The sequence below is a fragment of the Pavona decussata genome, unplaced genomic scaffold, assembly GCF_977016875.1.
Source record: "Pavona decussata unplaced genomic scaffold, jaPavDecu1.1 SCAFFOLD_11, whole genome shotgun sequence".
NCBI classification, from domain to species: domain Eukaryota; kingdom Metazoa; phylum Cnidaria; class Anthozoa; order Scleractinia; family Agariciidae; genus Pavona; species Pavona decussata.
Window position 1 is genome coordinate 4,317,512 of NW_028145434.1, and position 24,989 is coordinate 4,342,500.

Below are 24,989 nucleotides of genomic sequence, written 5' to 3' on the forward strand. Positions count from 1 at the left end.
TAAAAGACAAGAGCAAATTTTCTACGGTTGCTTTTGAATGGTCAAGATTCAAGTAATTTCCTTATGCTACATCTCCCAATAACGTTCCGCAAAAAAATAATAATAATAATAAATAAATAGAAATTAATAAATGAGTTTCTATTCATCTTGCGATGTATGTATACTATATAGGAATTTATTGAGATCTTGTCACTGAAAAGCCCCCAGGGTTTTTTGTCGATAAACATTGTTGTATTGTATTATATTGCATTGTATCGCATTGTATAAATAAATAAATAAATAAATAAATAAATAAATAAATAAATAAATAAAAAAGTGAAAGACACGTTTAACAAATACACACAACGTAACAGTTTTTAACAGTTGCCTTTAAAGTAAAATTGGTCACAATTGCCTCTGAGAGTGATTAGAACACAACCACGCTCGCTTTTCAGCGTCCGGCGGAAACCATGTCACTTATTATCTGATTGCATTAAAATGTCACTTGCAGCGAGTCAAATTTTGACGATCCAAACTTATTTGCTCTGCAAACTAAAGATGTAATTGAACTGTTTGCAGCATAGTGGTTTAAAATTACTCATATAATCTAATCTCATATAAGCTTTCTTTGAAAACAAAGGTGTACCATTGGTTGTCCTTCGAGAAAGAGGAGAGGTGTGACTACAAGTGACGAAACAAGTAATCAGAGCACAACCAAGTCATACTTCCTCAAACGAGGGCCGATAGTGCTCAAAGAAAAAGGAGGAACGAAAGGTAATTCAAAGGGTCTCCCCTTGAAAGTAGATAATACGGAAATAAAGGAGGAAATTTATCAGTTGGCAACAACAGCAATGTTGTTGTAATACACTACACGAAAATACCAGTTATGACATTTAAAGCTATAGCCGCCATCCTCTAAAATACACACATTATTTTATATTCTAAGATACCGGGAATACTGACCAGCAAGTCATTGTGATTGCGACTGCAACAGCCGCTGGTGGAGTTGGTCTGGTTGCTATAATATTCCTTGCTGTCTTATTTGTGAAATGCCGCATTGCAAGACTGTTGCTTAACCGCAAGAAGGACACTACTGAGGACGAACATGCCAACTGCCGAATCACTTACATTCAAACGGATGACATCAACGAATCACTGTGAGATAATGTTTACAAGTGTTAGAAGGAAGACATCCTTTGATCCTTTCCACTCTTGAAAGTCATCCCTACCTAGTGCAGCATCAATCGGGCTCTTGAAACATAAGAGTTTCTGAACTTATAACCATTATAAACGAAGGTCTGGACTTAGTTTTTCAGTACACTTTTTTTTTCATTCTTCACATTGAGATACCAATTACTTCGGTGCATAAACCCACTTTATATGGATTTAAGAGAGAAGGGATCATAATTCGAGCGAACACGGTAAACACGAACTTTGTTAGGAAACGTTGTAGAGGTACTAACTTTATATATAAGGTCCTTGAATCGAACGTATCTTAGCTTTAAATCACTAAACTGGTAATAAAACTACGGACATCTCCTGTTATAACTAGAAATCCACTGTTAACGAGTTTCACAGTGATTGTTTAGAGCTTGCACTTTATATCTTATCATCTTATCAACAACTCCAGCAGGCTGGAAACCGTGGAATGTGAGTGTCGGTAAGAGAGTTAACATAGAAATTAGGCCACTCATTCGTTAAATACAAATGAGGCCAGTATTTGAGTAATATTGAGTTAGCTGGTAAAGATAAAATAAGTGTTATATGTATTCTTTTAAATCATTAAAACAAAAAAATGTCTTGTTTGCAATCATGTTTGATGTCTTGTTCAGAAGGAAAATGCGCATTATCCATAGCCAACCTTCAAACGGAACGTGTTAGTACTAGACAACTGGCTACCCTGAACCATTTATGGTGAAATGCTTTATTGCACAAAACTACTCTTTGTTTTCTGGCTCTAACGCACCAAGCGAAGGAATTTTATTGCCGCTTTCCATTGAATGATGGCTGAGAACTCGTTATAGAATGGGAATAGGAATAACTTATTAAATGACTTAATTTTTTTGTCAGCAAATCTCACTACAAGCCCTCACCTATCAGGTGTAAGAAAATATTTAATAGAAATTTAATGCAATTGATATTTAGTCGCATTCAACAACTCAAGATGTTATACAGCTACTCTTCATTTTTTTTTTTACTTCTTGCATACTTTTTACAATTCTTGTAAAACTTGTTGCGGTGAAACATGGCCAGTTTCACTCTTGGATGTTTCGCATAATAAATAGTTCACTTTTAAAACCATGATAGGAGATGTACGAAAGCGAGTATGGGAAAAACAGTGCTTTTAAAATAGACCCTATCCAGAAATGACTTGCATTTTAATATTCTTTTGATGGCATTCAAATAAGCCTGACTAACCTCGTTCTTGAGTCAAAAATCAAAAGAATACTTCACTTGAACTAGTGAGTCTAATAGACCATTGCGAGTTGCTTTGAACCTCGTTATGAAAGCGAGACTAAGTGCTAAGTGTTTTTTTTATGAAAATTAGTTTTATTCATTTGCAAAAAAAAAACTTAATTTTCATATGAAAAGTTTTGCACCTAGCCTCGCTTTCATAGTGAGATTCACTGCAACTCAAAAGTGGCTTATTTGAATGCAGAAAAGCTAATATTAAAACGTCGGCCATTTTCGTAGAGGGTCTAGCAGCCATAAAATATCTGATCCATTACCTTTGTGATCACAAAGCAATTGGCCACTTCTGAGTTGCTCTGAACCTCATTATGAGATGTTTTCTTTTATTTTATAGCTTACAGTATTCGTCAAATCACAACATTTTTGCCTGTAAAGTAAGCCCAAATGCATTATCCGTAGCTATCAGTAAAGTAAGCCAATATCTGGATATTTTTTTAAAAAGAATTAGCTTGTTATTGTTATTGAATGGAACAATTCAGACCGAAGTTTTTCATCCGAAAAGTAAGAGAAGCAAAATCCTTATCTGATGCCTCCCTCAAGTATTCGAGAGTTTCATTTATATTTTTTCTCCTATTTCTTGGTACATCACTACTAGCTCTTTTTCTTAAGTGATAACCTTTTTAAGTTCCATAAAATTATAGGAATTGAATTATATTCTACAGTTTCTAAAATGGATATGCATTGTGTCCATGGATAGTAATTAGTTTGCCAATTAGATTGAAGAAACTTGTTTATTACACATGCCTATTAATTCAATATTGTGCTAGCAGAGGCAAGTTTTTAAAATGGTTTTTAAAATACTCTATTTTTCTTTGGCACTGGTTTATATAAAGGTGTTTTCATTTTACGAGACTCCTCAGATGAAATGGACTGGGGAGCACGACCTATCGCTCGGAAGAGAAATTTTATTATTTGAACTATGAAAATACAAGGCCGGTAACCGAGAAAGAGGGCAGTGCCTCGATCGAATCGCTGAAAGTCTTAGTGTGACCCAAAAGTCAGCGAGATACAGACTTAAGATATTGGAGCGAGATTTCAAAAAGAAAATGAGATTTGAATAAAATGACTCCAGAATTTCTGTAGAGAAGACAGAAATGGATGAAATAATGAAAAGTTATTTGGAACAAAGGGACGATCAGGAAAAGGAGTCAGAAAAGGCCACAGAGGAGTCTCGAGATAAAGCAGCAAAGGACAAAGCTTCAGCAGAAGACGCAAGAAATAAGGCAATGGAACGTCTGTCAGAAACAAGAAAAAGAGCTGGTAGTGAAGAGAAAAAGTATAAATGAAATTGTCGAATACTTGAGGGAAGCATCAGATAAGAAGTGTGAACTAAAAAACAGGAGCTGGACCGACTTAAAACAGAAACAGGAAATAAACACAGCTTCTCAACAACCCCTGATGCTTCAACAAATGAAGAATCAGCAAGAGCAATTTCAAGCAATGTTTCAAATGTTTATGCAACAACAACAAACTCAAAGTCAGGCTCTGCTTAAAATTTTGAAAAAAGGGAAATTAACCTGTGAGATTTGTTAAAGTTCTGTTTTATGTAGTATTGTTAAGAGTTATTCTGAATGTATTGGGTTTTAATTGCTTTGAATATTTTCAAAAGTTCAGAAAAAGGAAAAAAATCTTGGCTCATAAATCAAGTGGGCAAGTACGGGTACGGTACCATTTGTTTATTTACTTCATAATGTTTTACACATTTGTTTTGATCGACAGAAAAGATTAGTTTAACTAAATGTGTTCAGTTGAACTTTTAGGTGTTCTAGTCGTTGCTTTAATGATAGTAATAAAAATATTTTTAACATAAAAATTAATGTATAAGGGTAATGAATGAAACCAAAGTGTTCTTTGCTTACAGATTGACATAGTATGGAAGTGTCTTGATACAAACTTTGTACACAAGTATAATCATTTGCTGATCAACTGACTTGGGAATAATACTGTTGTTGTTTATTGTAAGAAAAATGGGGTTTTTGCTATGTTTACCGAGCCATTACTGTTGCAAAATAGTGACATGAATAAATGAAATATTGATCTAAAGGCAGTGAATTAATTTCAAACTAATCGGAACCAATAGATTGGTAGAAAATAAAATGAGCATTTTGAATCAAAGCACAGTCTATATACATTTTACCAACTGCACTTAAACTAATATTTAGATTTTTTTAAAATCCAAAAACTTAAAATAGTTAATAAGGATGTAAAGTATGAAATGATTCATATATGAACTGCGGATGTAAATGAAAGTGAGAAGTGGTCATCGCAGTGAATTTTCCAATTTATTTATTTATTTTTTTTATTTTATTATTATTTTTTTTTTATTGTTTGCAAAATCACATTACTTACATTACTTACAGTACGGGCTAAATATATCACTAGACAATACAGTATTCTACCTACAATACATGCTTACTGGTTACTTACGCTACTGAACAAAACAGGACTCTACTTACAATTTAATACAGATAGCCTTAAACATAACAGTAACTAGATTACTTACAAACTGCGGGTTACACGCAACTAGAAAAAAAAAAAAAAACAGGAAAGCAGTAAGAAAAGGATGAAATTTTGTCACTGGACGAAAAAAAAAAAAAAAAAAACTGTGCGTTTTCGTTAATTTAAATTAATTTTAAATTTCCCATTTTTCAACTTTCCATTGTAAGATTAGCGCTGACTTCAATTCTAGAATATTTGGAGGTTTTTCTAACATTTTACATGAGTAGTAATATTTCTGAGTTTGTACAGTAAGGATCTGGAATTTCCGCATTAATTTTGAGTTAGTACTCGGGGGTGGATCATAGTCTTTAAATAGGTACTGTTGTTTAGATGGAGTAAAATTTACTTTGTGCTTATTATTAAACCATGTTAAGGCTTCTTGAAAGAGTTTTTGGCCTGCAGGGCACTCCAGAAATGCATGTTCCAAGGAATCAGCTGAATTACAGAAAAAACACTCCTCATTATCTGCTATTTTAAATCGTTTGAGCTCTTTTTTGGTCACTAAAATACGGTGTAACATTTTAAAGGAGAATTGTCTCAGTTTGTTGTTAGTAGAGAGGCGTGGTATATTTTGGAATAATTTTTGCCATTTACATTCTATATCGGGGTATTGTCTGGCCCAAGTTTTTATGGCTGTTGGTGTAACTTCTGCTTTTTCTTGAAAAAGATGATAATAGTCTTTACATTTCATTTTTGAAAGTTTAATCGATTTGTCCCTAGATAAGTCAAATGTATCACAATCATCGAGAATAAAGTTCATAGGTCTGGGTGTAGAAGTTGCCTTTGATTTGAGGTTTGCTGGAATTGATACCAGGATTTGAAAATAGTTTAGAAAATTAATTTTTATTTTGTACTTGCGATTAAATTCTTCATAAGTTAGGAATTTTCCATTTTCATTCAGAATGTCTTGAATGTAGTAAATTCCATTTTCGGTCCAACTTTTCCAGAACAGCGATTTACCTTCAATAGTTATGTCTTGATTGTTCCATAAAACAAGGTCACTTTTGTATTTATCTTGGCGATTTAGACGTAATTCCTTAAAGTACTCTAGCATTTCTAAGTAGAAAGACGGTAAATTTTTGTCTAGTTTCTTTATATGATAATTACACTTGAGCAAGAAGTTAAGACCTCCATATTTTTCAAAAAAAGCATTTGGAATAGCTCTCCATGCATCGGTAGTTGGACTGTTAAGCAGTCTACCAATCCAACTCAAGCGGAGTGCTTTAACTGTCGTTGCAAAATTTGGAAAGTTCAGGCCACCTTACTTGTTTCTTGAAAAAGAACTTCCCTTTTTATTTTATCTTTTTTGTTTTTCCATAAAAAATTAAAGAGCTTGGTTTGGACTCTTTTTATAACTTCTTGAGGAACAGTCAACATTGAGGCTGCATACACCAATTTAGAGACTCCTAGAGTTTTAGCAAGCAGGGTTCTTCCCATAAGTGTAAGGTCGCGAGACAACCAGATATTTAATTTAGTTTCCATCTTTTGAATTTTTAGATAAAAATTCAAATTGTTATTTTTGTCTCTATCGTTTGAAAGATAGGTTCCTAAGGTCTTAATTGGGTCCGCTGGAACATCTATCTCTAAGGGTTTGGTTTTGTTGTTTTTCAAAGAGCCTATCCACATGGCCTTTGTCTTTTTGCTGTTTAGCTTTAAACCTGAAATTTCACCAAAGCTCCCCAAAACTGACATACTTCCACGTAATGACATCGTGTCCTTACATATTAATGTAGTGTCGTCAGCGAACTGGCTTAGCTTAGCTTCAATGGAATTAGGTAGTTCAATACCTGTTATTTCCGGATTTTGTCGTATTTTTTGTGCAAGAAGTTCTACACATAGGACGAATAATAGAGGGCGCAGCGGGCATCCTTGCCTTACGCCCCTTGATACTCGAAAATAATTAGTCATGTATCCGCCGTTTATAGCTCCGCTTTCAACATCGCTATAGAGTACTGAAATCCATTTTTGAATGTTCGGGCCAAAATTGAAGAATCTTAAAGTGTGATGAATAAAAGGCCATTCTAATGTATCAAAGGCTTTTTCGAAGTCTATAAAGAGTAGTATTCCTGGGACTTTGTTTAATTCGGTAAATTCCATAAGGTCATTTAAAAGCCTCACATTTTGACCGATGTATCGTCCTTTTACGAACCCTGTTTGGTCCGAATGAATCAGTTTGGGCATCTTCGTCTCTATTCTTTTTGCAATAGCTCTAGCCAATATTTTATAGTCGACATTAAGCAATGTTATTGGACGCCAGTTGCTTAAAACCATAAGATTGTTTTCATCTTTTGGTATTAGCGAAATAATTCCTCTTCTCTGAGATATAGACAGTTTGCCTGTTTGAAAGGCTTCGTTGAAAGAGTCGAGGAGGTTCCTCCATAGCAATTCGAAGAAGATTTCATAAAATTCTTTCGTGAAACCGTCATCACCTGGAGTTTTGTCAGGTTGGAAACCTTTTAAGGCATTCAGTAGTTCATCTTTTGTCAGTTCTTGCTCAAGTTCGCTTGCTTCGTCTTGAGCTAGTTTTGGATTTTGTAAATCAGAGGAGAAGCGGGCAAAGTTGTCGTCGAAATTATTGTTCTCGTCTTGTGGGATTCTAGCAGTCAGGAAGTTTTTGTTATAGTTTTCTATTTCTTCATTTATCATGCTTAAATCCGTGATTATTTCTCCGTCTATTGTTTTAAGCTGGGTTATAATCTTTTTCTCATAATTCCGTTTTTCCAAGTTAAAAAAATATTTCGTTGGTTTTTCACCATTCTCAATCCATCTTATTTTTGATCTGAACATCGCCTCCTTTCCCTTTGTATGATAAATTTCGGACAGGTCTTTTTTAAGGTTCTCGTACTCCGTTAGAATATCATCGTCTAGATTTTGATTATTACAAATTTCCTTATCTAGCTCTCCTAACTTACGTTGGATGGCTGTTTCACGGTTTCTCAAATTGAACCTTTTCTTCTTGGAGAAGACAATTGTCATACTTCTTATTTCCATTTTTACCAATTCCCAATACAGTTGACGGCTTTCAATTTCTTTGTATTTCTCTTGAATAGAAGAGTAATTGTTTTTAATTAAATTTATATATTCGTCGTCTTTCAGTAGTGTGTTGTTAAATTTCCATGTACCCGGTCCACGTTTAAATGTTTGATCGATTTCAAGGCTAAGAAAGACAGCTTTATGATCGGGAGCAATTGAGGATCGTGTTTCTGTTTTCTTTACCTTGTTGATTAATTGTTTTGCAATTATGAAGTAATCTATTCTAGACTTTAATTTTTGACTCTTGGTTTCATAAGTATATGTTTTTGTGTTTGGTTGAAGTGTTCTGTAAACATCAACCAAGTTAAGTTCCGCCATCAAACTCACTAAACCATTCCTATAAATTGTTTCTTTCCATGGAAGGCCACCACTTTTGTCTAGATGGCTAAGCGTTGTATTCCAATCTCCTACCATAATGACCCTATAAACACAGGTTTTAGTTACCAAAAGGTGGGTAATTTTTTGCAGAAATGGAATTTGCAGGCGACAATCCGTTGGTGCATAAATATTGACTAATGATAATTCCTCTGTTGTTAATTTCAAATTAGCAAAGATATACCGCCCTTCTTCATCATTTTCTATGGTTTCTAAGGGAAAGCCGTTTGGTTTCACTAATATACATACACCTCTAGAGTGCTCTGAGCCGTGAGAAAATAATATCTGTCCACCCCATTCAGCACGCCAAATAGTTTCGTCTTCTGTCTTTGAGAATGTTTCTTGAAGGCAAAAAATTGAAGCTTTTTGTTTTTTCAGATAACAGAATATAGCTCTTCTTTTTTCTGCTTTACGAAGGCCACGCACATTCAGTGACAAAATCTTCAAGTTAGACATTGTTTATACAAAACAGTAAGAAACAAAATTCGAGCATAAATTAAGCTAAAGAAAATTAGGCCCCCCCAAAAAAGAAACAAAACACGGACTACAAAATAATTGACACTAAACTAAGGCTAATAACAAAAGGACACTAACGCTTAAATTACTCTTCTGGGATTTATCCGCGTTCGTCCGAAAGTGAAAAAAACAAGCTATGCAAAATCCTAAACCTCCATCCGTCATCGAAGCAAATGAAGCAAAATTTGTAATAATATCAGTTTTGTAACGTGATCGACGATCGAGAGGAAGAGAAAGATAAAGGCTGCGGGCATAATAAATAAACTAAGTTTAAGCTACATATGAAGTATAAACTATCAACGTAATCTGCTAAGGTCCGCCTCACACTTAATTTGAGTAGCAGAGCTACCTTCAGGATCTGTTTTCACATATATTGTGCCATCTAAAGTCCAGATTCTCCAGTTTTGACTTCCTTTTTTTTCTCTCACCTTTTTTGAACAATTGTGATCTTAAGGCAGTCAAATTCTCGTTGATATAGATTTTGTGAGCTCCTTCGATAAAACCTTCGAAATTTGCCCTGCGTAGCTTTTTCCTGTTCTTGTATAGTCTATTTCTACTGTAATAATTGGTAAACCGGACAATAATCGGCCTAGGCCGTGTATTACCTTTCTTCATGCGGTGTGCTATATCGATGTCCTCAGGCTCTAGATTGACGTTCAAGCGTTTAGCGAGGTTGAGCACGATTTCCTCTGTATCTTCTCTTTCCTGTTCGGGAATCCCGTATATTTCTAAGTTGAATTTTCTTGAATACTGTTCCAAGTTGTCGTGCATTTTTGTCGCTTCTTCCAATTTCTTCTCTAAAATATTTCCCTGCTCGACGCTTGACTGGAGCTTGTTTTCCAACTGGTCAACTTTCTTCTCTAGTTCGTTGTTTTTCTCGTTAACTGCCTTCATTGTATCTTTAAGCTTCTGGTTTTCTTTCTTCATGTCTTCCACGTCTGCTTGGGTGAATTGTATGCTCTTTTGAAGCTCTTCACAATGTGTCTTTAACGCTTTATGCTCATTAATGAGAAGATTTGTATTTGCTTCGATGCGTACCACAACCTCCCATATCGCTGCTAACGCTGGAACCTGAGGGTCGCTTCTTGATACGCCTACATTGCTCGCATCATCTACAACGTCCGCCATTTGTCGGGTGGTTGCTTCTGGCGTTCCCTGCGAATTTTCGCTACTTAAACTGCTCATTTCTTCTCTTTTACGTCTACCGGTTTTCTTCTTCGTTCCCTGGTCTTTCCCTTCCATTTTTTTTATGGTTTTTACATGTCTGCTTCGAGACCCAGACGGAGCTTAGAAGTTTGCGTCCGTCGCCATTGCCGCTCGTCCCAGTTCCCTAATTTCCCGAATTTTCCAATTTATGCAATTGGAAATTTCAGACTTCTAATTTCCAATTGCATAAATTGGAAAATTCACTGCGATGACCAACTCTCACTTTTATAGTTAATAATGTTGACAAAATTCCTTTGAACTGCAGTTCTTGCAGCTTTCATGGATATATTATACACCTGTTGATCTGGGGTCAGAAATTCACCCTAACGGGTGTGCGGGGTCATAAAGACACAAGGGTAAACCAGAAACAGGGGAATTAGAAAATCGTTGCAGCTGTTATAAAAGACCTGATGAAGCAAGCATACTCTCTTCGCCTTCCCCAGTCTACATATAGGGTTACTTTGTCGGTGATGTTAAAAAATGCTCGAATCCCATCTGATTTAAGCACTCTCCTGAATTTTCTCCCTTTTTGTGGGAAAACAATATGTGTGAATTTTTGGTGGGTCGCTCGTTGATGGGATTACCGTATTTAACGATGACGGTGAGTGTTCGTGTCTTCTTCTGCGTTCTGGTGTCATTTCTTTATTGTATATTTAGCGCAGCCATTGACTTCTCAATAAAGGATATTGAAGCCAAACAACGGAAAAAATTCCGCTCGAAATATGCATTTTTTTAAGCACGAATGATTAATTCTAGATTCTAGTCAATATTCATGACAAGCTGAAAAAATGCTTCAAACCGACTAAAGACGTGGTGTGTGAGGCCGTGTGAAGGCGAACTCTGTCTTTGAAGTTTCACTGATACGCCAGGAGTCATCAAAGCCTTTCAAGAAAGGAATATCCCGTCATCAAAGGCAAGCCGTAAGTGTCCTTATTTCTTAAAGTGCTTTTATTGCGTAAATTCCGAAGTTAATCGTCGAGAGCGCCTCCTAGTGCTTGGGTTATTGAAGTTACAGTTCGCTCGGCCAGCTTTAAGAGCCGTCCTCTGTAAATATCGACTATCGTCGTTTGGACAAGAAAAAATTAAATCCTTCAAACTTTCTCAGAAGAATGGTCTATATAAGTGATTCACATAAATATAACTTTCAGCTCAGTTCGATTCGTATTTTAGCTGTAGTGTGACCTTGTTGGTTTTACCGCTCTGAGGGGGTTTTCAGCGGCCATTTTAGGTCACACTTTTTAAGAATTTGCCTTACAAAGAAAGCGTTACAAATCCGAACAAAATCTCATTATTCGAGACAAGCAAATGTTTGTTGTTGTGTTGAGAAGCTTTTTTGGGAATTTGATGGAAATCTGATTTTTTTATAATTACAAAATTTTTAATTTCTTCCCTATTGAACTACTCTTCAAGTGCCAAAAAAATGGCCGAGTTTAAAGGAAAATATCGCTAAAGATACATTAGTTGGCATCCTAAAACAGCATCCCGGTTAGAGAGCAATGTCTGGTCTGTAAGAATATGCAATAAAATTTTTGGGCAGTTAAAAAGAGAAAATTATAGAAGAAGAAGTTTTAACTGTACTTTTGTCAACAAACACCGCCTTCGTAATTAGCATAACAACATGAAAATAACGATTTACTAACAAAATAATGATAAATTCCACTTACCTCGTGAAATATCGAGAGCTGAATATTTCAAAATATATCAAATTATAGTTTCAGTCGGATACAGCCGCATTTTCGATGATTTGTTGTGCGAAATCACTGTAATACACCGCAGCTGTTAAACTGAGTTGAATTCTTCAAAGTCCGTCAGGACAACCATCGGCCAAAAAAATTGCCTTCCGCCCCATAAGCTGCCGCGTGCAAGGTGTAAAATATTTCTTTGTTATCCTTAATGACCAAAAATTCTTTCAGCAACCATTTAAATCCTGCTTTGAACTGGAGATTCTCGTCAAGAAATCGTTTATGTTCCGTTGACCTTCCGCCGTGATTAAACAATGAGATTGCGTTACAGAAAAAGGCACACACATCCAGACGGGTTGGAGTAGGGGTGGGGAGAAAACAAAAATGGAACAGCTCCTAGATTATAAAAGAGAGGGTCATTCAAGAATACTGTCCACGCTATTTTATGCATTTTGGGTTTTAAATAAGAAACTGCTGTCCCAGAATAATGTGGAATATGATAAGCCCCTGTGCTGTAGTTTTATGGCTGGGGCGTGGGAAGGGATGGGGGGTGGGGGGGGGGGGGGGGGCTGCCAAGTAAAACACTAATTTACAGCATCAGTTGATCGTTGCTCTTCTGTTTAGGGTTCATACAAGTTCGCAACTACCCCAAGCTCAATTACAGCTTTATATTTGTAATCTTAGGTAACAGTGAGAAAGTACCGGCACGTAAAATTAATATGAGGGTTTGTATGGGAATACATGTAAATTAACGGCTTACATAGAATTCCAATAAAAAGCTACACTCTGTTTTTTGTTTATAAGAGCTTTTTTTATAAGAACGTCGAGGCTGAGATTAACCAAAATTTTAAGAATGATTAAGAACGTTCCTTAGGCTGAGAGTCGATTAAGAACGTTTTTTGTATTTTGCTAATCTGAATATAAAATCAAGGTAACAAATGTAAATTAACCAAAATACTTAAGGGCATGTTTTGTATAACATTAACAATGGTGACACACATCTCGGTTTGTCATAATCGCTTTGATAGGTTTCTTGGTCACGTCCGTTTTGATTTACTGAAATACATGTAGTGTATGCCATGTAATTTAAGAACGTGTTAAGAACGTTTTCAGCCTCAAATCACAAAAAAATATAAGAACGTTCAGCCTCGGCTCCAAAATTAGACGTTCTTATAAAAAAAAAACAGAGTGTACTTACTTACTAAATCTGAACATCGTTGGAAATGCCATCAAATGTTACGAAGGGCAACCGACTGACAAATAGGGCACAGCAGCTAATAGTAAGTAAATTTATTGAGGGTGGCAAAGGGTTTTTTTGCGACGCGTGATAAGCAGCGTGACGGGTAATGGAAACCGTGCGTGATGCGGGACTGACATCACAACGAGATGCGTGATTTTCTTTTTTACGAGCGCGTGACGCGTGATGTACCAATTGGATTTCCAACATAAGTGAACGTTCTTTGACTTAAAAGTCACGATAGACAAGAAGGGAATAAGACAATATAACGTAGGGTTAACCTTTCAGGGTACATTCAGCATTTTTACCCACAAGTAAGTCGTCTTTATACATGTATCTCTAATAAAATCAATTAACACACAATCAATCTAAGAGGATGTTGCATGCAATACAATTTTCAATAATGCGTCCTCGGAGAGTTTGGAATCTTACATTATTAGCTTAGTGCACTTACTTACGTCACGCGTAATTGCTTTAAAAAGGTTTTCTGTGATGCGTGATTCAATTTAACATTATACACTTTTGCCGATTGATACTCCCCCTCCCCCCTCTGCCATGGGTGTCAGTAAAACGCGGGGCCGGGCTCTGGGTCTCTTTTTTTCTTCTTTTTTTCTTCCTTTTTTCTTTCTTTCTTTTTTTTTTTTTATTGTCAACATCACAGGTCATTTGTGGGTCAAATAAGGATTAAAGCCAATATAAAAAAGTTAAGTCTCTAAAGCTTACTAGCTTAGGAAAGGTCATCGGTGACAACACTCGATGCAAATAAATCCGATGTCAAATAACTTTCATAAAACATTGCTGCTGAAAAATTCATGAATTGGAAACTTTTGGCATTAGGAAAGGGATTTTAAGAAAAAAAATGGAGGAATGTAACTGTGCCAGAAAGCGTCCAGTCGTGTTTTGAACTTTCCATACATTTTCCTGTATTTTTTCCCCTCGAACTATTTTTAGTAGCAGTTCACGGCTGGTTCGCTTTACAGACAAATGTATGGAAAGTTCATAGTAAGTTCATGCACATTCTAGTTCAAGAATTTGTTAGTTCAAGGAAATATATTGTCTCGTACCTTGTATTTCGTTTGCCTCATTTCGTTTCTTAGAAGAATAAAAGGTAGTCAATTCAGGGAACCAATGTCCGCCAGAATACGGAACTGCATCGAGTGTTGTCACCGATGACCTATCCTAAGCTAGTAAGCTTAGAGACTTAACTTTTTTATATTGGCTTTAATCCTTATTTGACCCACAAATGACCTGTGATGTTGAAAAAAAAAAAAAAAAAAAAAAAAAAAAAAGACACCAACCCCGCGTTTTACTGACACCGCCTCAGCCACCCTCCTTATTGAAAACCCATATGCCTTAAATATTTGTTGCTGCTCTTTTGTTTTTACATTATATAATGGAATGAGCCTGAGGCTCATGCAGTTATTGTCCTAATGAAACGCAGCTGCATGTTTGCACAAGATTGCTAAGTAGCTGCATGTATGGTGCTTGGGATATTTGCAATATCTAAATAAAAATATTCGCACATCATGCGAAGCATATTTACACTTAGCCTTTCAAGCCGTTTGACGCATTTAAGGAACAAAGGTTGAATGAGTCATAAACAATAAGTATTAGTATAAATCTACTAGACTTCTATCACGAGTGCCGTTCTCTGATTGGCTACGCTACTCGCTATCTATTCTGTGATAGATAGTGAGTAGCGGTTTTCAACAAAATGGCGGCCGCTTCGTTGCATTTTCGAAGTGTCTGCGATGAGGAAATAGATAATTTACTTGTTTAGTTTTGACCGACTAGTAGATTTATGCTAAAACAATTAGATTATTCGCTCTCAATTTCTATGCGTGATAGCTGATTTGGGCTGCGCCCTCATCAGCTATCAGGCGATAGAAATCTCGAGCTTATAATCTAATTGTTAATTAGCTGGCAATTTTCGAGAATATTGTTTGGGTTGAAATGTAGGCAGCTTGATCCTCAGCGGCAGTCGTGTCGCTAAAACAACGTTCCATAACACAAACAGGCAAGTGTAATACCCACACACACACACACACAAAAAAAACAAGTAAGTAAGTAAGTAGCTTTTTATTGAAATTCTATGTAAGCCGTTAATTTGCACGTATTCCCATAAAAACCCTCATATTAATTTTACGTGCCGGTGAATATAACTTTCTCAATGTTACCTAATATTACAAATATAAAGCTGTCAGTGAGCTTGGGATAGTTATGAACTTGTCTGAACCCTAAACAGAAGAGCAACGATCAACTGATGCTGTAAATTAGTGTTTTACTTGGCAGCCCCCTCCTACCCCCCCCCCCCCCCCCCCCCACGCCCCAACCAAAAAACTACAGCACAAGGGCTTATCATATTCCACATTATTCTGGGACAGCAGTTTCCTATTTAATACCCAAAATGCATAAAATAGCTTTGACAGTAATCTTGAATGACCCTCTCTTTTTTAATTTAGGAGCTGTTCCATTTTTGTTTCCTCTCAACCCCCACCCCAACCCGTCTGGATGTGTGTGCCTTTTTCTGTAACGCAATCTCATTGTTTAATCACGGCGGAAGGTCAACGGAACATAAACGATTTCTTGACGAGAAACTCCAGTTCAAAGCAGGATTTAAATAGTTGCTGAAAGAATTTTTGGTCATTAAGGATAACGGCACACGGCAGCTTATGGGGCGGAAGGCAATTTTTTTGGCCGATGGTTGTCCTGACGGACTTTGAAGAATTCAACTCAGTTTAACAGCTGCGGTGTATTACAGTGATTTCGCACAACAAATCATCGAAAATGCGGCTGTATCCGACTGAAACTATAATTTGATATATTTTGAAATATCCAGTTCTCGATATTTCACGAGGTAAGTGGAATTTATCATTATTTTGTTAGTAAATCGTTATTTTCATGTTGTTATGCTAATTACGAAGGCGGTGTTTGTTGACAAAAGTACAGTTAAAACTTCTTCTTCTATAATTTTCTCTTTTTAACTGCCCAAAAATTTTATTGCATATTCTTACAGACCAGACATTGCTCTCTAACCGGGATGCTGTTTTAGGATGCCAACTAACGGTATCTTTAGCGATATTTTCCTTTAAACTCGGCCATTTTTTTGGCACTTGAAGAATAGTTCAATAGGGAAGAAATTAAAAATTTTGTAATTATAAAAAAATCAGATTTCCATCAAATTCCCAAAAAAGCTTCTCAACACAACAACAAACATTTGCTTGTCTCGAATAATGAGATTTTGTTCGGATTTGTAACGCTTTCTTTGTAAGGCAAATTCTTAAAAAGTGTGACCTAAAATGGCCGCTGAAAACCCCCTCAGAGCGGTAAAACCAACATGGTCACACTACAGCTAAAATACGAATCGAACTGAGCTGAAAGTTATATTTATGTGAATCACTTATATAGACCATTCGTCTGAGAAAGTTTGAGGGTTTTTTATTTTTTCTCGTCCAAACGACGATAGTCGATATTTACAGAGGACGGCTCTTAAGATTAGAACAAATGAAAGTAAAAATTTAATTATATGAAAGCTGCGGAAGAGTTAACGATAAAGAAACTGAACTCTGGGTTCATTTCCGTCGCGGAAAAACTTTTCCAAATTGCTCAAAGTGGCCAATTGCTGAGAACTTTGTCTTTTGTTTTTCACTCAAAAAGCACTAAATGACTGACGTATTTTTTCAATATTTTCTCGCTTTGAAAAAATCTTCTTAATTTAGGACGTTAAAGTTTTTAATGTAAAATAACTTTGTTCCCTTGAAAATTGGGTATCATTTCATTGTCAGGTTTGTTGGTTCGCTAAACCGACTTACGATATCGATGGTGCTTATTAAGTGCTGTCCAATGTAGTTCACACTTTTTTTGTTTTTGTGTGTTGGCTTTCTTTTGTTGAAAATGAAAGCACACTTTAATTTTACATTTAACGAACGTTTTTCAGTGGAAAATGACACACCTTACTCTTTGCCGTTATATCCTATTGTTTTAATTTGTTGTGTTTGTTCTTTTTCAGGATTATCAAATAAATGCTAAAATAGGAAATATATGTGAGAAAAACTTGTCAGTTGTTTATGCCAATGATACAGACTGTTGCGAGACGTTTGTTTGACTGATTGTTTTATTAGCAAAAAATGAAATTTTCTTAAAGTGCTACTACGATCAAATTGTCGAATACCTTTTATTTACAGTTGATTGGTAGTTTATGTCCTAAAGTACATGATTTCCAAGTTATATCCTCATAAGATGAAGTGAACTCCACGAATTTTTCATCCGCTATTGAACCGCCATGTTCCTGCGGCCTCGTTACCAAAGGCAGATGGTGTCCAATGATAACAGAGGCTGGGTCACCCGGGAAAAACAAGTGACGTCAAACTCTCAACTCGAAGCCCAGGCGAGCCCTACGAGGGTAAATTCTCATACGGTTTCGAACACGTTTTCCAAAAATGTTTCGTTCTTTCAATGGTGGGAAGTCGCTGTGTTGTTCAGTGGTATAGCAACTGCTCTAATCGAGCGGCAGGAATTGCGTGCATGCGAGTCCGGCCGACAGAACGAGAGATGTGTGGGTCCAGTTTGTTGTCTTGCACGTTTTGCTATTTTCTCGGTTTAGTTCGAGGGACACTCGGGCATTCTACCCAACTCAGTGAACACAAATTAAACCTGGATCTTTTGAAAAGGGTAAGCGATCAGGAGAACGTGAACCTGAAAAAAATCTCTGCAGGAGAAGGAGCGGCAAAAGGTAAGCTTATGTCATGAGTGGGCGAAATGTGTGAATATTATTTTTATCTTTGGTGATTCCTTGATACCTTGTTCAGCACCCATACAAATAGCAGTCACAAATTTTTATACACATTTTATATTGCGTTTCTAAGTACTAAACTTTGATTGAACGAGTAAATAATGTAAGTGCAACTAGCTCGCGGAACTAGCTTTTCCCTCCGAAGCATTTCCAAAACATCTCAGTGCGATAATAGTAAGATTGTGTTTACTTTGCTTGTGCAAATTAAGCTTGTGGCAAAAACTGTGCAAACAAACGCGAAGAAGAACCACTTTAATTATCCATTTTCACTCAGATTTGGATAAGGTGGTCTTTGGCGTTTACAAAAGGGTTCCTTCTTACTTTTTAAGTGGTTGTCTTGAAGAAATAGTTTGAATTTTTGGTTTAAGGAAGGTTTTAGGGAAACCTCACATTCAGTTGTTTCTTATCAATTAGATTCAATTGGTAATGTATTTTAAATTTTGATTTATTTTTCAGACGCTGAGTTGCAACAACTTCAAAACGCAGCTCTTACTATTAAATACAGGCCAAAACAAGCCTTGCAGAGCACAACATGTGAAAAATATGGACAGACCGACTCTTAACACTCAAAAAGATCCCATACCAGCAAAACTGTTCATTTAATTTTGCACATTCTTTCGTTTTACTCCATCTCGTTTTATTCTAATGTAATTTCACACCTTCCTTTCTTTATATAACGTTACCAATCTTATTATAATTTACATTTGATAATGGTGACATGTCGTCGCCGAAACGTCATGTTTTAATATCGCTACTTTTTATTCTGAAATGTTTTTCCAAATCCTTAGTTATCAGAAGCCAAGAAAAGGCCAGGTTTCCTCCTTATCTAGCAGTTGAAGAGCACTGACCTTCCTCAAGGGCTTTCCTTGATCTTTTGTCATCAACCACCAGTTGACAAATAGAATCAATAAAAAAACTCTTTTCTCTCCATTCATCATGCCTCCTCTTTGTAACTCTTTCTATTACATAGGCTTCTGCTTTAGGTACTGCTCAGAAATTAGTGGGGAGGGAGGGAGTGTGGTGGAGATTTTAAATTGAGCAATGAAAATGATGTGACCCTCCATAGCGATGCAAATGTACACAGAAAAGACTGTTACTATTACATTGTTCAGGATGGTGCAAGGGAAGAAAACAAGTCATTGCAAATTGTTGTTGCCTTGCACATTAATTTGTTTATTGATTACTGTACTTATTCAAATCTGGATACAATGATGTCCATGCAGCACCAGCACTCTCCAGGCTTGGTAAGTCGCTCAAGGGAGCAATTCGAACATTTGCACCTGAGAAAATATTTAACCCGAGAGGAAACTTAGTATGAATTACAAGGGAACGATCAGTTGAAATTCAAGTCATTGTACACGGCTTTTCACTACAATTTATATTCTTTTTCCATGGTAAAAAAGCGCAAAAACAGTAATCTTGCTCGGAACCGAAACTTAACTGTGCACTCTAATTTAACACCAAAGCAAACTTTCGAAAGCAAAGCTAAAAACCTAAACTTGACTTCGATTTCAATTCAACTGAGTCTCCGGTAGCCTCCCTCCGGGGAATGAACTGACTAGTAGTCAACTGAAATTGTTGCGGATTCTCAGGCACTACACTTTTAAAGCTTGCCTGTTTTGTTAATACAGCAAATAACACATCTAAATATTAATCTCTATCTCTAATATCTTACCCGAGAGATGAACGACTCAGCAAAGTCTGCTCTTCTTCCTCTTGTAGCAAAAGACCTAGCTGCTGAACTTATTCGGCTGCTTCTTCTTCAGACGGAACTAGCTCTACAGAGTCATGACTTCTTCATTTCCATTGCCTATATCATGCGACGACGATCCAGGAGAGCTTTCTGTGGTCAAAACAGCTCTGAAATTCGTCGCCAGAAGGAGAACTACAGTACTCGCTCGATCAGCGACTTGAGAGTATTGCGTCACGACAAAAACACAATAGGTTTGAATAAAAATACCGCAACTCCAATCACTCTCATAGCGCGGACTCACTGGAGCATAAATTCATAATGGCGGACTCGAAAACATCACTTTTCAAGGCTCAATATTTTCAACTTGCAGGGCCCAAACTTCATTTCAGTGACCAAAACAGGTACAGCCACATCGGATAAGCTGTAAAGAACGTATGTTTGTTTCGTACGTGACATAAAGTTTTAATCTTAGTAGCACTTTAAAGTGCTACTGTGACCAAATTCGCGACTTTGTAATCTAAGCCATTTTAAAACATAAACAAGTAGTCTGTACGGGAAGAGGAATGGTGTTTACTATTTTCAAATATCTCTTTTTGTTCCAGAGATATTCAAGTTTTTAAAATATGCAAATTAGCCAAGTGATGACGTCATAAACTCAACCGAATTTTGGTCAAATATTATGAAAAAAAGATATCTCAGCAAATTTTGTATTAGAAATGCTTGATTTTTTGAAAGACATTGTTCTAGATGCGCTCCATAATAATAGCTGATCAGTTTTGTTACTATGGCAACATACCGGTTCCAGTCCTCCCTGATACTTAAGGTTTAACTGGCCACCTTTGGCGTTCTATTTTGATATTTGCCAATGGTGCCTCATCTGCATGATTCAGCAGGCGTATAAATATGTTGGGTGGAGTTCATGGCCTTGTTAAATGTTTTTCAGGCTGAAAATCACTAAAATATTGAAATCAGGTTGGAGGGACTGGAAAGGAGTGAGTTGCCATGGGAACCAAATTTTTTTATAGTCGTTAGTGCATTGCCTTAAGAACTATTAGCCTGCCAGGTTTGAATGGTCTCTGCTTTCGATTGACTGAGATAGCTCTATTTATATACTTAATGTTATATTGAGTTAATAATATGACGTCATCAGTCCTCTCGTTTACATATTTTACACATTTTTCAAACGTGAATAACTCTGGAACCAATGCAGATATTTAGAAACGGTAAACGGTGTTTTTAATCTTTTCTAAAATTCTATGTTATAAACTTTAAAATTCATGAGGTAAAAATTTGATCATAGAAGCACTTTAAAGGGGGCCGGTGAATTATCGGAAATTTCGAGAAACAGGCCCCGGGGCACTAAAACCACGTGCTAGCACTGAATTATTTCAGTCCAGGAATTCCATTTATGCTGCACGAAAGTACCAACTATTCTAATCTACTGTGCTCTGTAAACTTGTTCGTTCATCATGATGAATTTCCTCTTAGCTGTCCTCTCTGAATATTCTATATTCCACGGAAACATAGATCAGCGATTGATTTAGCTGCTGAATCGAAACTTTGTACCCTCAGGATTAGAAGACAGAAGTACCCAACGAGAAAAAAGAAGACCTAACTGGCGATGATGCGAAGACTGCTTTGGTCCTTTCTTGTCCTCTCCCTTGTGCTGTTGGACCAAACAGAAGGATGGAGAAGGCGCCGCAGACGAAGGTGCCCAAGAACCAACTGTGCTTTGAGTTCGTGGACCTCGTGGAGCACGTGCACCAGGTCCTGCGGTATAGGGACTCACTATCGAACGCGTTTTGTGACCCGAGGGGCCTCGTGCGGTGGGTCTTGTCCATATGGACTCAGAGAAACCGAACATTGCGATCGATCTAGTTGTCCAGGTAGGGATTTGCAAGTAACTGTCGGAGTAATGCATACTGTGTTTCCCCTTAACTGCTAAGAGCATTAAATGAAAAAGTGGAAGATTAAGTCCCCCAAAATCGTTTTAGGAAATGTTTTAGTGGAAACAACGTTACCGTACCATGAGAATTAAGGGACCGCACAAACGCCCTTACCGATGGGCTCGATGATTGATGAGAGTCGCAGCCTAAAACTTGAGATAAATCTATTTCGTTCTATTCCATTCTTAATTCCCTCTTTTAGATCAAAACTCAAGATTGTAAAGGTGGCTAAAACACAAGCGTCCATAAGGATACGAGATAATACTTGCTCTAATCATTGCATATCCAACAAGCAGGAGTGGAATATTAGTTTTTTTTAAATAAAAAACAATCTAGAAATCTTTCAAGATCTTGCTGATTTCAGTTTTGAAGAACGATCAAAACGATCGACCAGAAAACGATTTGATGGTCGCTATTTCTCGGCTATGGTATAATTGTGATATGAATAACAACAACTAGGAGGTTAAACTGTACAACGTTCTTTGTTTGTTATTTCTCGTCGTCAAATATCGGGCGACGGTTAGGTTGCTCGGTATTACCTTTTATTAAATTCTCAGCCTCGGATATTGCATTTCTAGCGTTCTGATTGGTTCACTAAATCTCGGTTATCAGCTCATATACCGTAGTTTGACCTTATATGGAAAACCAATGCCCCGGGTGTCGCTAAGCTAATTTTTTTTTTCGGCGGGAAGTGAAAGTTTTTTCGGAAATATATAGAAAAAAAAAAAAGAAAGAAATACCAAACAATGCCATCTCAATATAACAACAATAAAAGCCACAAAGTTCGGTATGACACTATTTAATGGTACGTATCTCTGAAGTTTCCTTTAAAATCTTCAAAATTGCAAGATTTTACGATTTTTAGATAACAACAACATAACAACAACAATAACAACCGGTTACCTTTAAAAATTTCAGGATGGCTTGCAAATCCTGGCGGCAAGAGGTTAAAGCCAATCGAAGAAATTTCTTAGGAAGAGCTTTATGCCTGTCTTCCATGTTTTTACGCATTTACGAAATCCGTAAAATTCATCTCTGAAATCCGTACAAGCGGCGGCCACAATGTTCGTTTCCGTCGCTCGGCACCACTCAGCAAAACATTTGCACAAACGGCACAGCTCTTACGCTTCTCAAATAAGCTTGAAGTTTAAAAACTTGCACTGAATGCTTGTCTCAGTGAGGTTGTATCTCGTACACTTGGACTTACCTGAAGTGTTTTAAATCGTCCACGAGGAATTCAGTTCAGCATGAAAAAAGCCGTCCTTGCCCTGATCTCTTTCTTCGCTCGCCACCAAACAGCACTAGAGAACATTTGCTCAAATGTGCACAACTATTATTCTTCTCGATGAGCTGGAACTTGAAAAGCACTTGAATGCTAGTCTCAGAAGGTTATAATTCGTACATTTAAACGTTTCTTGAATTTAAGATGTCCGACTGTGTCCGATTTTCTTCGCTTTCGATTTTTCATTCAACTCCGTTTGCAAAGAGCTACGCGTGTCATGTGATCATTAGGTTTCGCGCGCTTTGGTGGGAGGTTGCCTCAACATCCGGTCGTTTTAATTTTAAGAAAATTTTTTCTTAAAATATAAAAATTCAGTAGACTTCAACAGCAATATCCAAACGCGGAGAATTTAATAAAACAATTATTCCATTCGCGTTTGTTGGATATGAGATTAGTTATAGCCAACTCGACGCTTCGCGCCTCGTTGGCTATTTACCATCTCATATCCAACGCGCGCTCATGGAATAATTGTTAAATATTCCAAATTACTCAATTTTCGCTCAAACTAAAGGAGTGTTGAGTAATTGGTTTTCTCTTTATTGATTACAGTGAACGGAGGTTGGTCAAGTTGGGGTGGTTGGGCTGCTTGTAATAAAATCTGTGGAACCGGTTATCAAGAACGTTCTAGAAGTTGTACGCACCCAACGCCGAGTTATGGCGGGAAATCTTGCCCAGGAACAGCACGGGAAAAACAACTGTGCAACAAGCAGCCTTGTCCAGGTAAACATAAATGGTGATTCAAGCAGAGTTTAAAAGTATCATCCCAGTTTGTACGTATTTCGTAGTTTAATCGCTCGAAAATAACCGCTCTCTTTACATCAGGAAATTAAAGTGTCTACAAACCGCTCACTAAAGAGAAGGAAAAGCAATTTTCAAGCCAGTAGTTCATTGGTCATGAAAAAAGAGAAACGCGAAATTTAAAACTTATGCCGTAAGCGCTTGGCAAACTTTCTTGACATGAATTTTTTTCCCAAATAAACGCTCTCTTTGCGTCAGCAAATTAAAGTGTCTACAAAACGCTAACTAAAGAGAAGGAAAAGAAATTTTCAAGCCAGTAGTTCATTGGTCATAAAAAAGAAGAAATGCGAAATTTAAAACTTATGCCGTAAGCGCTTGGCGAACTTTCTTGACATGAAATTTTTTGTTGTGGATCTCAACTCTGCAAACTCGTCTCTTATATTTATGTCAAGTTTTTTCACTCGCTCTCTTCCCTTTATTGTGTAAAATAGCAAACACGAAGGAAAGTGTTCGTTCGATTGCCAAACACCGAGGAAGTCGGTTGATAAAACGAGGCGCAGCCGAAATTTGGTTTTTTTTTCCACCAACTTGGAGGTGTTTGAAATTGGATGAAACACTCTTTCGAATGTTTCAATAGGTTCTCAGATCATCGGAGATTCTTGGAAAAATACTACTACTACTACTACTACTACTACTACTACTACTACTACTACTACTACTACTACTACTACTACTACTACTACTACTACTACTACTACTACTACTACTACAGAACGATCCACCAGAAAACGAATTGATTGCTGCTATTTCTTGGCTATGGTATAATTGTGATCTGATTAACAACAGCTGAGAGGCAAAACTGTACAACGTCCTTTGTTTGTTATCTCTCATCGTCAAATATCGGGCAACGGTTAGGTTGCTCGGTATTACTTTCTATTCCAAATTACTTAATTTTCGCTCAAACTAAAGGAGAGTTGAGTGATTAGTTTTCTTTTTATTGATTACAGTGAACGGAGGTTGGTCAAGTTGGGGTGGTTGGGCGTCTTGTAATAAAACCTGTGGAACCGGTTCTCAAGAACGTTCTAGAAGTTGTACGAACCCAACGCCGAGGTATGACGGGAAATCTTGCACAGGAACAGCACAGGAAAAACAACTGTGCAACAAGCAGCCCTGCCCAGGTAAACATTAACGGTGATTCATGCGGAGTTTAAATGTATCATCCCAGTTTGTATGTATTTCGTAGTTTAATCACTCCTAAATAAACGCTCTCTTTTTTTCGTCAGGAAATTAAAGTGTCTACAAAACGTGCACTAAAAAGATAGAAAAAAAAAATTTAAGCCAGTAGTTCATTGGTCATGAAAAAGGAGAAATGCAAAATTTAAAACTTATGCCGTAAGCGCTTGGCGAACTTTCTTGACATGAAGTTTTTTGTTGTGGATCTCAACTCTGCAAACTCGTCTCTTGTATTTATGTCAATTTTTTTAACTTGCTCTCTTCCCTTTATTGTGTAAAAAAATAAACACGAGGCAAAGTGTTCCT

General features: G+C 36.8%; 2 protein-coding genes and 1 pseudogene across 3 annotated transcripts in view; all 3 read left to right on the plus strand.

The window, feature by feature from the left end:
* Nucleotides 1-24,989, plus strand: part of LOC146488319 (ZP domain-containing protein-like) — a 46,816-nt gene that overhangs the window by 7,302 nt on the left and 14,525 nt on the right. The window contains exon 5 of one of the 2 annotated variants that reach the window (XM_085123963.1): nt 620-753. The exons of the other annotated variant lie outside the window; for it this stretch is intronic. Coding sequence (XP_084980089.1) covers nt 620-753 — 134 coding nt within the window. The remainder of the gene's footprint in view (nt 1-619; nt 754-24,989) is intronic. 2 annotated transcript variants of the gene reach the window in all.
* On the plus strand, nt 3,312-3,985 carry LOC146488320 (uncharacterized; annotated as a pseudogene).
* LOC146488321 (properdin-like) lies at nt 21,089-24,639 on the plus strand. The gene is made up of 3 exons (XM_085120403.1): nt 21,089-21,370; nt 23,262-23,432; nt 24,458-24,639. Exons 1-3 carry the CDS (start codon nt 21,106-21,108, stop codon nt 24,637-24,639), a joined length of 618 nt encoding a protein of 205 aa, XP_084976529.1. The 5' UTR covers nt 21,089-21,105.

Coding starts and splice junctions, on each gene's coding strand:
- LOC146488321 (XM_085120403.1), top strand. CDS start 21,106: ATGATGCGAAGACTGCTTTGGTCCTTTCTTGTCCTCTCCCTTGTGCTG. Junction 21,371..23,261: donor CGATCGATCTAGTTGTCCAG/GTAGGGATTTGC, acceptor TATTGATTACAG/TGAACGGAGGTTGGTCAAGT. Junction 23,433..24,457: donor CAACAAGCAGCCTTGTCCAG/GTAAACATAAAT, acceptor TATTGATTACAG/TGAACGGAGGTTGGTCAAGT.